We start from the raw sequence: 11611 nt of genomic DNA on the forward strand, positions 1-11611 counted from the left end.
GTGGCCCCGCCCCTGACGCAGCCGGATGCGGCCGTCGATTTGCTGGCCCGCCCATCAAGTATTCTCGGCGGACTAGCTCTTCACACCGACACACATGCCAATACATGTGATTGGCTCTTGATCTGCAGAAAGTCTGCTCCGGCTTCAGGATGCAGTTTCAAAGAGCACTCAGAGCCTAAGCTGTGTTTATTGATACAAGAAAGATGCTCACTACAAAGTCAGGCACTTGGGGGGGGGGGGGCTGGAAATCTCCGAATTCCAAGTCTGGGAGGGCGTGGAGTCTTCTCCCATTCTCCCATTTTATAGATGACAAGGCTTCCAAAGGTTCGGGGGCAGGTCTTAGGTCTGAAAGCGGGACGTGATCTTGAATCAGGCTGGAGAGGTCAAACAGCCCCGTTGGCCGAGCTCAGCGCCACAGCACGCTGTGCCAAAAAGACTTTATTCTGCACCTCCTGGGTAAAGAGGGATGGAGATGAGACACATCTTCTCTCCCCCATGTCCCTTTCCATGTGCGCCAGGAACCCTTCCCAGGGTCCCAGCCTGACTCACCGTCTCTATCTGGTGTTTGAGCTCAGAGATGAGGCGTCCATAGGAGTGAGCCAGGGCCATGGTATACACCATCAAGATACTAGAGAAGACAGAAATGGAAGTCACTCCCGAAACACTCTTTAGACTATCTTCAATTTATGGCTCCTTAGAAGCCAGGGACGTGGACCCCCAAAACCCCTCCTTCAGACTCGAAGAGTCCAGTCACCCATCCTTCACCTCCCTCAGATCCAGGAGTCCTAATCCCCACCCTCTTCCTCCTTTGGACGTAGGTGTCCAGGCCCCCAGCCCTCCTCTCTAAGATGGCAGGAGGACCCCAGATCACACATATTCAAAGTCAGATCCAGAAATCTGGCCCTCTCACCTGGAGAACAGTAGAAGGGGCACAGCAAAAGCCTGGGTCCCCAGAAAGGAGAGAAAGTTCTGGGTGGTCTCAGGGAGGCTGGAAATAGACTCAGGAATCAGGGCCCAGATGGATGACTGCCCCCGGAATGGACCGCACAATTTAGAAGGCGGGATCCTGAAGTCAGAAACGGGCTGGGCTCAAGTAGGGCCAGGAGTCAGAACCTTGGATGAGGGTGGAAGGAAAGAGGAAGCGGGCAGGGAGGCAGGAGCCTCCCATACTTACAGGAAGATGCTATAAAGCACAGGAACAGCAGAGATGGCCAGACCCAGGAGAAGGACCAAGAGGAAAAAGAAATTCACTGTGGAGGCTCGGAAGGTGCGGGAGGCGGGGGAACAAGTGGAGAACAGGGTAAACTGGTAGGGGAAGGTGAGAAAAACGGGATCTGAGAAAAAAAGTTTGAGTCCACTGCCTCTCCTTTTTCCCGATCCAGGAGCCCCGGTTTCCTCTTCATTCGGGACCCAGAAGCCTGAGTCCCCCATTATTCAGACCCCAAAGTCAGGATACCCTAGACCCCTACTTCTCCTAGATTTAGGAGTCCGTCTTCCAGCCCTCTCCTCTCTCAGGACCTAGTAGCTATGGCCTCCAGCATCCTTTTTCCCAGGACCCAGGAGTCCAGGCTTTAGTACCTCCCATCATACCCAAGGGTCCTCCCTATCTCTCACCTTCTTCAGGTAGAAAAGCAGCAAGAACTTGGCCGTGTTTAGCAGGGGCAGTAAAGGGCAGAAAAAACTCCCCACCCAGACCACCGTCTGCGCGTAGATAAGTCCCAGCACCTCGTCGGGCACCTGGAACTCCTGTGTCCCTGCCAGACGACCCAGCGCCCCAGGACAGAGGCCAAAGAGCAGCCTGAAGGGCGGGGCAGGGCTGAGTCAGGGGCGTGCCGGATCGGGGTATCTCCGCCTCCATGCCCCGCCCACCAATCGGAAAGGAGCATATCTGAGGGGGCAGGGCTTTCAAGGTTCCGCCTTGGGGAGGAAGGGGGTCGTCCAGAGGGAGGATCCTGGAAACGACCTGCCAGAGGTATCTGGGAGGTAGGGGCGGGGTCAGAGAAAAATAACCACCTAATACCGGGGGGCTGGGTTCTGAGGACCTAGGGCAAGGGAAAGGAGCAGTCAGAGGTGGAGATGGAAAAAAAGGGGCGAGGTGAAAAGGTAAGAGAACCGCGCGATGGGGGCGTGGCCACACGGAGAGGCAGGGCTCTCACTTCCGAGGAAATTTGATGAGCAGCGTGACTGCCAGGCCAGTCAGCAGATCGAAGAGCATGAGTTTGTACATCTCCTGGCCCACCCGAGTCTCCCAGCACTGAAGGAGAAAGAAACGAGTCAGAGAGACCTCGGAACACAGGCATCTGGAGGCCGAAGCACCCAAATCGCAAGCCTATGAGACCCTACCCATACTTTGTCTAGGGGTCCTCAGCTTTTTCAAGCATCCGTACCCCTGTCCTCATGGGGAGGATGTTCCAGCACCCCAAGCTCTTCCTTCCTTCCAAAATAGGAGTCTGGACCCACTTACCTCCTTCTTTCTTTCAGGAACCGAGGATTTCGGGCCCCATACCTCCCTGCTTCAGGACCCAGGTAGTCACACCCCTCCACCCCCAACGTCGTTCTCACCGGAAGTTCTTTGTAATTGTAACCACAGGTTTTGCAATCCTGGGCCCCGGCATTGCCCCCGCAAGTGATTTGATTCCAGAGAGAAAAGAGCAGGACCATCAGGGAGGCGAGGCGGAGAAACACGGTCCTGTCAGGGGGAAGGCGGAGGAAGGGAATCGGCACTGACCAAGCGCCCACCACGTATCAGTTCCCTCCTCCGTGAAACGCGCTCACGATGTTCCCCATTTCACAGATGAAGAAACTAAGGCTAGTAACAGAGTCAGAATTTGAATCCAGATCTTTCTAGATCCTATATCCGCGGGACCTCTGTATCCTCTGCCAATGTCCCTCGGACCACTCCCCCATCACCCCACTCCCCCAGGAGGCTGAAACCTCAGCAGGATAAAAACGATCTGTCGACTCCGAGTGTAGCCCTCCAGTCTGGCAATGAGTGTGAACACGGGCGGCAGCACGAAGTTGACCCCGAAGATGAAGATGGACGGAAGGTAATCTACCCCCAGCTTTAGCAGTGGCGTCTGCTGGACAACAGGCATCTCCTGGAAGAGAGGGTGAACCAAGAGAAGGGGTTCTGGGGTCCTGAAGGAGCCATGCTTACTTAAGCTCCTCCCCCAGCCTCTTCTTCCTTCAGGTCCTCGAAGTCCTGGAACCAAACATCCCCCTTTCCTCCCCGCCCCACCCCCCACTCTCTAAGATCCCAGGAATCCTAGACCTCCGTCCCCTCCCTTCCCCCTTAGAACTGTAGGTTTCAGAACCCCGGGACCCTCCTCCCCCAAGACCCTCCGCACCTGCAGCTCCACGGTGAGCCCTGTAGCCCAGTAGACCCCAAAGAAGGCTGCCCCCAGGAGTGCGAGCACCAGCAAGTTGAGCAGCATCCGCACCGACCACACCGCGGCATGCTGGCGCACCGTCCGCACCGCAGCCCGGCCCCGCACCACTGCTTCCTCTAGCTCCACCTGAGGCCAGAAGAGACGTCCACCTGGACTCCGTTCCTTCAGACCCGGGCCAGTGATCCAGAGACAGCCTCTCCTCGACTTAAACTGATGTGGCCCTCGCCCCACCCTCTAATGACCTCTACAGTTCTTATTCCACGGAGGATCGGATCCTCCAGGAGACCACTTAGTTCTCCTGCCAACGCCCTCCTGTGGCCCCGCCCAGTACCCCAGGCCCCTCCCCTCCTGGCTACCCAGCCCTGTCCTACAAGACTGGCTGGGAGTTCCAGATCAGCCGTAACAAGTCCCGCCCCCTTCTTAGCCACGCCCATCGCTTAACTTTGAACCAAGGTGTCTTAGGCCCCGCCCCCCGACTACCGCTTACTTTTAACTGCGCTCTTCGACCTCAGGCCTCCTGCAGCTCTCTCATTCCCCAAGAAGCTTCATAACTGGACTAGGCCCTGCACATTATCTCAGCAGTCCCTATCTAGTAAATCCTGTCCCTCAGGCGCACCTGCAACTCATATAAAATGATGCGCTGGCGCAGCCGCACATGGACGTCACCACAGAGGCCGAAGTTCCATGCTGAGAACACCCGGTGGCTGTAGCTGGTCAGAGCCCCCGATTCGGCCAACAGTGTCTGCTTCAGCCCAGACGCAGAGCTGAGAGAGGGGAGACCCGGTAGATGGAGGGCAGCCACGAGCAGGGGGGACAGCCCTCTTAAGGGACAAATCGGGAAAATAAGCCCTCAGACCTTTGGCATTTGGCAAGCTGCCACTTGATGGAGAGTCAAAGAGACAGAGATACATACAGTCATTGGAGCTAATGGCCAAGAGAGATTTGGAGATAGACCTGGGAACAGAAACCCGAAAAAGAGACAGAAACCTAGGAACAGGGATCCAGAGTGAGAGGAACAGAAGCCCTAGGGAAAGGCAGAGATTTAGAGGGGAGATTGAGAAAGGGAAACAAAGTCTCAGTGAGAAAGAAAAGAAGTCTAGAAAGAGGGGGTCAAAGACTCAGAGGGAAGTACAGACACCCAGAGGAGGGGTTTGGGGGAGACAGACCAGAAAGAGGAGGACAGAGACCTAAGGAAGAAGAGGTGTAGGGCCTGGCTGGTTAGCTCAGGTGGTTAGAGCACCGCCTTATAACACCAAGATCAAGTGTTCAGATCCCCATATCAGCCAGCCACCAAAAAAAAAAAAAAAAAAAAAAAAAAGAAAGGGGTAAAGAGATTCAAGAGGTGGGGGCAAAAACCCAAAGAGGTGACAGAGAACCAGAGAAGGACAGAAACAGAGGACTGGGCAAAGAGACTCTGTATCCACCTTCACCACACTGGTCCAAGCCCCATCATCTTACATGGACAACTACAAAGTCCTCCCACCTGGTCTCCTTGCTTCCACCTGTGCTCCCTTAGAATCCATTCTCTCTTGAGCTAAAGGGACCTTTTTAAAATGCAAATCAGATGGCATTTCCGTGTTTAAAACCTATTCCACATCTCCTTGCTCTTGAGGTCTGGGCTCCTTCCTAGCATAGCCAACTAGGGCCCACCTGATCTGGTCCCTGCCTACTTCTTGAAGGTCAAATCCTTTTCCTCTTCTTTCTCCTCATACTGGCCTTTTGTTTCCCAGAATAACCCTAAACCTCTTCCCTGCGACAGGGCCTTTACACTTGCAGTTCCCTCTGCCTGGAATGCTTGTGTCTAGGCTGTTCACCTGGCTGGCTCCTTTTCATCTTTCAGGGAGGCCTTTATTGACTACTCCATCTAATGAGGCTCCCCACCTATTCTCTACCACAGGAGTTGGCTAACAGGCCAAATATGGCTCAACACCTGTTTGTGTAAATAAAGCTTTATTGGAACACAGCCACTCCCATTTATGTAAGTATTGTCTGTGGATGCTTTTCAGCTACAACAGCAGAGTTCAGTTGAGATAGAAAAAGTATGCTGATCGTTGCTGTACTATAGCATCCCATTTGTTTTGTATGTAGCATTGCTTCCAAACTCAAATTATTGATTTGCTTGTTTATTTAACAGCCTATCACAGTTTATCTCCTCTCCTAAACCGTAAGCTATACAAAGGTAGGGGAACCCCTATGTGGTTCCCTGAGCCCTGGTACAGTTCCTGGCACTTAGGAGATGGTCCACTTTTTTTTTTTACGTCTTGGTTTTCTTCTTGACCACACTCCCTTACCTTGGGAATTTCCCAGTTACTCCTGAATGCCAGTGAGTCCCAAATTTGTATCTCCAGTACAGACCCTTTCCTGAACTCACATATCCAACTGCCTATACTACACTCCCTCCTACCTCTAAAAGACACCTAAAAATCAACCGGTCCACAATTGTACTCCCCACATTCCCCATCAAACCTGCATTTTCTACAGTCCTGCCCATCTCAATGGATGGTAACCTCACCCTTCCAGTTGCTCAGGCCAAACACATGGAGTCATTCGTAAACTCAATCTTTCTACCATGTCCCACATATACTTCATTAGGAAATACCATGCACTCTCCTCTCAAAATATCCAGAGTATCCGTTTATGTAAAGTACAAAAATAGGCCAAAGAAATCTATGGTGTGAACAGAAAGGATGTGTGTTACACTTTAAAAAGTAAAAACTAGGGCCGACCCCGTGGCTCACTCGGGAGAGTGCGGTGCTGGGAGCGCAGCAGCGCTCCGGCCGCGGGTTTGGATCCTATATAGGGATGGCTGGTGCACTCACTGGCTGAGCGCAGGAGGGTTGCGATCCCCTTACTGGTCACAAAATAAATAAATAAATAAATAAAATAAAAATAAAAAGTAAAAACTAAGTCCAAAATTGACCACTTCTCACCACCCTCCTCCTATCACCCAAGTCTAAGACAGCATCATCTCTCACCTGGATTACTGCAATAACCTCATAACTATTCTACCTGCTACTGTCTTACTTAACTCTTAAACCCACTCTCTGTCTCCCTCCATTTCCTTCCCTTCCTCCCTCTTTTTCTTCTCTATTTCTTCCTCCCTCTCTGTCTCTCTTCTACAAACCCATATAGGCATCCTTTTAAAACCTAAGTCAGATTCAGATGATCTTTTTCTCAAGAACCTGCAATGACTTCCATCTCACTGCTGGGAATATACCCAGAGCAATGGAAATCATCAAGTCGAAGGTATACCTGTTCCCCAATGTTCATCGCAGCACTCTTTACAATAGCCAAGAGTTGGAACCAGCCCAAATGCCCATCATCAGATGAGTGGATACGGAAAATGTGGTACATCTACACAATGGAATACTACTCAGCTATAAAAAAGAATGAAATACTGCCATTTGCAATGACATGGATGGACCTAGAGAGAATTACATTAAGTGAAACGAGTCAGGCACAGAAAGAGAAATATCACATGTTCTCACTTATTTGTGGGAACTAAAAATAGATAAATAAGTACACACACAAAAAAAAAACAGGGGGAGGGGGGAGGGAAGAAGACACAACAATTACAATTCCTTGAAGTTGATACGACAAGCAAACAGAAAGGACATTGTTGAGTGGGAGGGAGGAGAGGGAGGAGGGAGGGAGGTTTCAGTAATGGGCCACAATAATCAACCACATTGTATATTGACAAAATAAAATTAATTAAAAAAAAAAAAAAGCCAAATTCTTTACAGTGGCCCAGAAGCCCTACATGATGGGGCTCCCATTTCCCATTTCTTGCCACTCTTTGCCTCCCTCTCTCCCTCTGCTCCAGCCCCACAGGTTTCCTTGTCGTCCCTCAAACATGCCAGGCTTGCTCCTGCATGCTCCTGCCTTGCTATGGCTGTGCCCTCTGCCTGGAATATTCTTTCCCCAGGTACTTACTTGACTGAAGCCCTCACCTTTCTCAATTTCTTTGCTTAAATATCATGCTCTCAATGAGACTTCCTTGGACCACTTATTAATACAGCAGCCCTCCCCAGGCAACCCTGTTGGCATCTGTACCCCGGATCGTCTTCTAACACACTATGTCATTGACTCATTTCTTGCTTATCACCTATCGCTTGTTTCCCACTGTTAAAATGTAAGCACCACCAGGACAAGACTTTTTGTTTTTTGTGTTTTGTTTTTATGAGGAAAGTTCAAACAAATTCATTTTTTTTTTTGTCTGTTTTCCTATTTTTAGCTCACTGCTATATCCCAACTACTTTGAATAATGCCCAACACATAGTAGGTGCTCAATAAATATTTGTCACATGAATGAATGAATCACCCCTATTTGTTTCCTATCAGAAAATATGTCATTAATATGCTTGTTTACTTGCTTAATGTTCTACCCTCCTCATTAGATGCTAAGCTACAGGAGGAAGAAAAACTTCCCATCTCGTATCCCTGGCCTTTACATGTATGAAGCATTTAAAAAATTGATTTCAACTCAAAGGAAAGGACCACAGATCAAGACAGTTTTCTTAGGGAGGGGTTGAGGAAGGGGCTTCTACCATCACCACTCCCTCCCCTTTGGTCTAGGGGGTCAGGGTGTGCGGGATGTCTCTTACCGAGGCAGGATGAGCAGGAGGCAGATGAGGCCAGTGACAAAGACTGAGCACAGGTAGGTGACCGCCAGGAGAGTGCGAGGTGGGTAGAACCCGAAGAAGAGAGGGGACCACTCTAGGTAACCCTAAGGGGGAAAAGACAGAACAGGGGTCCCTGTGGGATGGGTTCATGTGCGGTTCAGGGAGCTGGGCAATCAGGGTGTGGGGGTCAGGGTTTGAGATGCAGGTCATTGAGGGCAACACATCTCAAAGGTAGGCTGGCCAGTTAGCTCAGTTGGTAGAGTGTGGTGCTGACAAAACGAAGGTCAAGATTTCAGAACCCCCCACTGGCCAGCCACCAAAAAAATAAAAAATAAAAAATTGTGGGTGGGGGAATCTCCGAGCACTCACCTTTCCCGTGAGCAAATTGAAGATCTGGGTGGGGTAGGTGACCAGGCCCTGGGAGTGGAGATTATAAGAGCCACAGGGTGATGAAGAGTTGGAGACAGGAGGCCCTGGGGGAGCCCCTTCCAACCAGGTGGGCAGCAGCATCATGCAGACATTAACCACAGAGGCCAGCACATTGAGAAGCAGCAGGAAGCACAGAAGTGAGAAGTAGGACTCTGTACCAGCACCAAACTGGCCTGCAGCGGGCAGAAAGGGAGAGGCCTCAGGGTCCTTCCTGAGTGCAGCTCCCAGCCCCTCCTACCCCTCAGACCCAGGGATCTTCATCCCCAGCCCTTTCCTACCTCTGACCCGAGTCTAGGCCCCACCCCCAGGACTCCAGCCCCAACCACACTGCACCCCCAATCCTCTTCAGTGTCCATGCCCAGGGCTGCAGGTTGCCCAAGTCTTCCCTCATCTTCTCCTTGGACCGCCGAAGCCACCGGGCCCAGTGGGCCCCCCTAGATCTGGAGCCGTGGGCCATTTGGTCCCTGGCATGGCTCTGCCTGGGAGGGGAAACAGAGTCAGTCAGAGACAGAAAATGAAAGGCTTAGCAGCCCCAAACTGGAAACCACCCAAATGTAGAAACAACTCAGCAGTAGAATGGGGAAGTAAACTGTGGTATACAGTGTTCAGAACATGGAATACTCTGCAGCAAGAAACAGAAACAAATCCACTGCTATGCAGAAGCAGCTAGACAGAAAAGAATAAAGACTACATGCTGCTAATGTACACAAAGTTCCAGAGCAAGCACAATGAAACACTACTCTTGAGGGATGCACACAGAGGTGGCAAGGCCATAAGGAAAAGCAAGGACACTATTATTGTAAATGTCAGGGAAGGAGTTACCTGGTGGGGAGAAAGGAATGTGTGTTGTGGCTCTTGCCCTTGCTGGAGTTTACCTGGGCTCTCGCTTTATTAATGCAGTGGTCCCTCAGCATCCCTGGAGGATTGCTTCCAGCACCCCCGCAGATACCAAAATCCTCGGATGCTCAAGTCTCTTATATAAAATGATGCAGTATTTGCTTATAATCTATGCACATCTTCCTGTATACTTTGTCATCTCTAGGTTACTTATAACACCTAATAAAATGTAAATACTATGTAAATAGTTATTGTATTATTTTTTATTTGCATTATTTTCATTGCTATATCATTATTATTTTTTTTTTCTACCAAGTATTTTCAATCCGTGGTTGTTTGAATCCACGAATGCGAAAACTGGGGATATGGAGGAGGGCCGACTGCACTCTCTGAATGCGTACATTGTGTTTCATGCAATTTTCTGTAGGCAAATATATCATGATAAAGTTAAAAAAAAAAATGAAAAAAGCAGAGGAAAAAAAGGAAGGGAGGGAGAGAGAAAGGAAGGAAGCAAGGGCCAGCCTCACGTGCTGCCTGAGCAGACACAGGCCTCACTCCCAGGAGGGCCTCAAGCTTGGGTGAATGCTCTGCTGTTGCTGTCTTGGAATGTGTGATCATTTTTGAGCAAGAGACCCAGCATTTTCTTTTTTCGGTGCACCCTGCAAATTATGTAGAGGGACAGAGGAGAGAAAGAAGTAAAAGAAAGACGGGCTTTGAAGAGGAGAAGGCAGGGATCAAGAAAGGCATAAGGCAGAGAGGAAGTAGATCCTAACAGATTTCAGACTCACAGAAAGAAACAGTGAGAGGCAGAGACAGACTTGGAGGGAGAAGAGAGACAAGGGAGAGTGAACCTGGGAGAGAGGAGAGTCCCACTAAAGCCATAAAGACAGGACACGCAGTGGAGTAGAGGCAAAGGCAGGAGAAAAAAAGAGAAGCAGCCCTGAGACAGGTCAGAGAGAGAAACAAGGAGAGACTGAGGTGTGAGAAGTGGACAAAAGCCCACACGTGGGCGAGATGGCCCAGGCCGCAGGGCACTGGAGGTTCCGACCGGGAGGCGGGGCCCTCACCTGTATGCCCGTCTGGCCTGCATGGGCCAGGGCAGTTCCCGGAAAGGGTGAGGTTCCTGCAGCTCTTTTAGGGCAGCTTCTGCGAAAGCCTGGATACTCCGCCCATTCTCCTCCTCCTCCTCCAGTGCCCCCCAAGGCAGGACCCCAGGGCCTCGGTACCGAAGGGTAGCAGTACTGGGGAGCTCGTTTAGCACAGAGGACAACGATGGGCCTGGGCGGGAAGGCAGAGGGCTGGAAATACCCCAGAGTCCAGAACCATAGCCCCCTCCTCCCTCAGACCCAGCAGTCCGACCCCCCAGCCCCTCCTCCCTCAGACCCAGCCGTCCGACCCCCCAGCCCCTCCTCCCTCAGACCCAGCAGTCCGACCCCCCAGCCCCTCCCCCCTCAGACCCAGCCGTCCGACCCCCAGCCCCTCCTCCCTCAGACCCAGCCGTCCGACCCCCAGCCCCTCCTCCCTCAGACCCAGCCGTCCGACCCCCCAGCCCCTCCTCCCTCAGACCCAGCAGTCCGACCCCCAGCCCCTCCCCCCTCAGACCCAGGAGTCCGACCCCCAGGCCCTCCTCCCTCAGACCCAGCAGTCCGACCCCCCAGCCCCCTCCTCCCTCAGACCCAGCAGTCCAACCAGAGTCCACAGCCTCTACTCTTGAACCCAGGAGTCCAGACCCCCAGACATCATCTGCAAAGATCAAGTGTGGACACCCGCAGGCCCCTTTAGCCCAGGACTGAGGAGTCCAGGCTTCAACTTCCTTTTCACTCTTATTCAGGAGTTTGGGACCCGGCCCCTCCCATTCCTGAGACATTCATGTCCCAGTCCCTAGCCTTCTCCTCCTCCAAGACTAGAGTCTGGTTCTCCAGACTCCTTCTCCTCAGACCCAGGACTTCCAGCCTCTAGCTCCCTTCTCCCCCATAAACTCAAGAAACCCTTCCCCTTTCAGTCCTCAGGACCCAGGAGTCCAGGCCTCCACTCGCCTCCTCCCTCAGGACTTCCACCCAGCCTGATGGTTGGATGAATCTGAACTCCCTCTGGCTCCCCCACCTCCCCTGGCCTCCCGGGGGGCCAGGCAGCCCTCAGAGGAGCCCCAGGCTCCAGATTCACAAGTCGAGCGTTCTTCCATGGCCCCAGATGCGGCTGTTTCCGTCTCTGGTGGCCAGTTGGGCGGGGACTGCCCCAGGTAAGGGAGGGGCTTGAAGCAGGTGCTCCCTGGCCACCATGTGGCCTGGAGGGAATAGTATACACTTCCCATTAGCCCTCATGGCCACTGCTCCA

At 52.0% G+C, this 11611-nt stretch overlaps 1 protein-coding gene across 1 annotated transcript; it reads right to left on the reverse strand.

Moving 5' to 3' along the window:
* Window positions 1-224: 224 nt before the first annotated feature.
* Window positions 225-11459, reverse strand: TMC4 (transmembrane channel like 4). The gene is made up of 15 exons (XM_063091521.1): window positions 11381-11459; window positions 10345-10555; window positions 8774-8919; window positions 8381-8613; window positions 7994-8115; window positions 4006-4153; window positions 3348-3515; window positions 2935-3098; window positions 2563-2689; window positions 2157-2254; window positions 1615-1798; window positions 1175-1305; window positions 911-1066; window positions 550-628; window positions 225-452 (listed from the first exon to the last, which is right to left on the reverse strand). The coding sequence occupies exons 1-15, from the start codon at window positions 11457-11459 to the stop codon at window positions 384-386; spliced, it is 2115 nt and encodes a 704-aa protein (XP_062947591.1). The 3' UTR covers window positions 225-383.
* Between the last annotated feature and the right edge of the window lie 152 nt (window positions 11460-11611).

Source organism: Cynocephalus volans, chromosome 3 (assembly GCF_027409185.1).
Source record: "Cynocephalus volans isolate mCynVol1 chromosome 3, mCynVol1.pri, whole genome shotgun sequence".
In the NCBI taxonomy this organism is placed as follows: domain Eukaryota; kingdom Metazoa; phylum Chordata; class Mammalia; order Dermoptera; family Cynocephalidae; genus Cynocephalus; species Cynocephalus volans.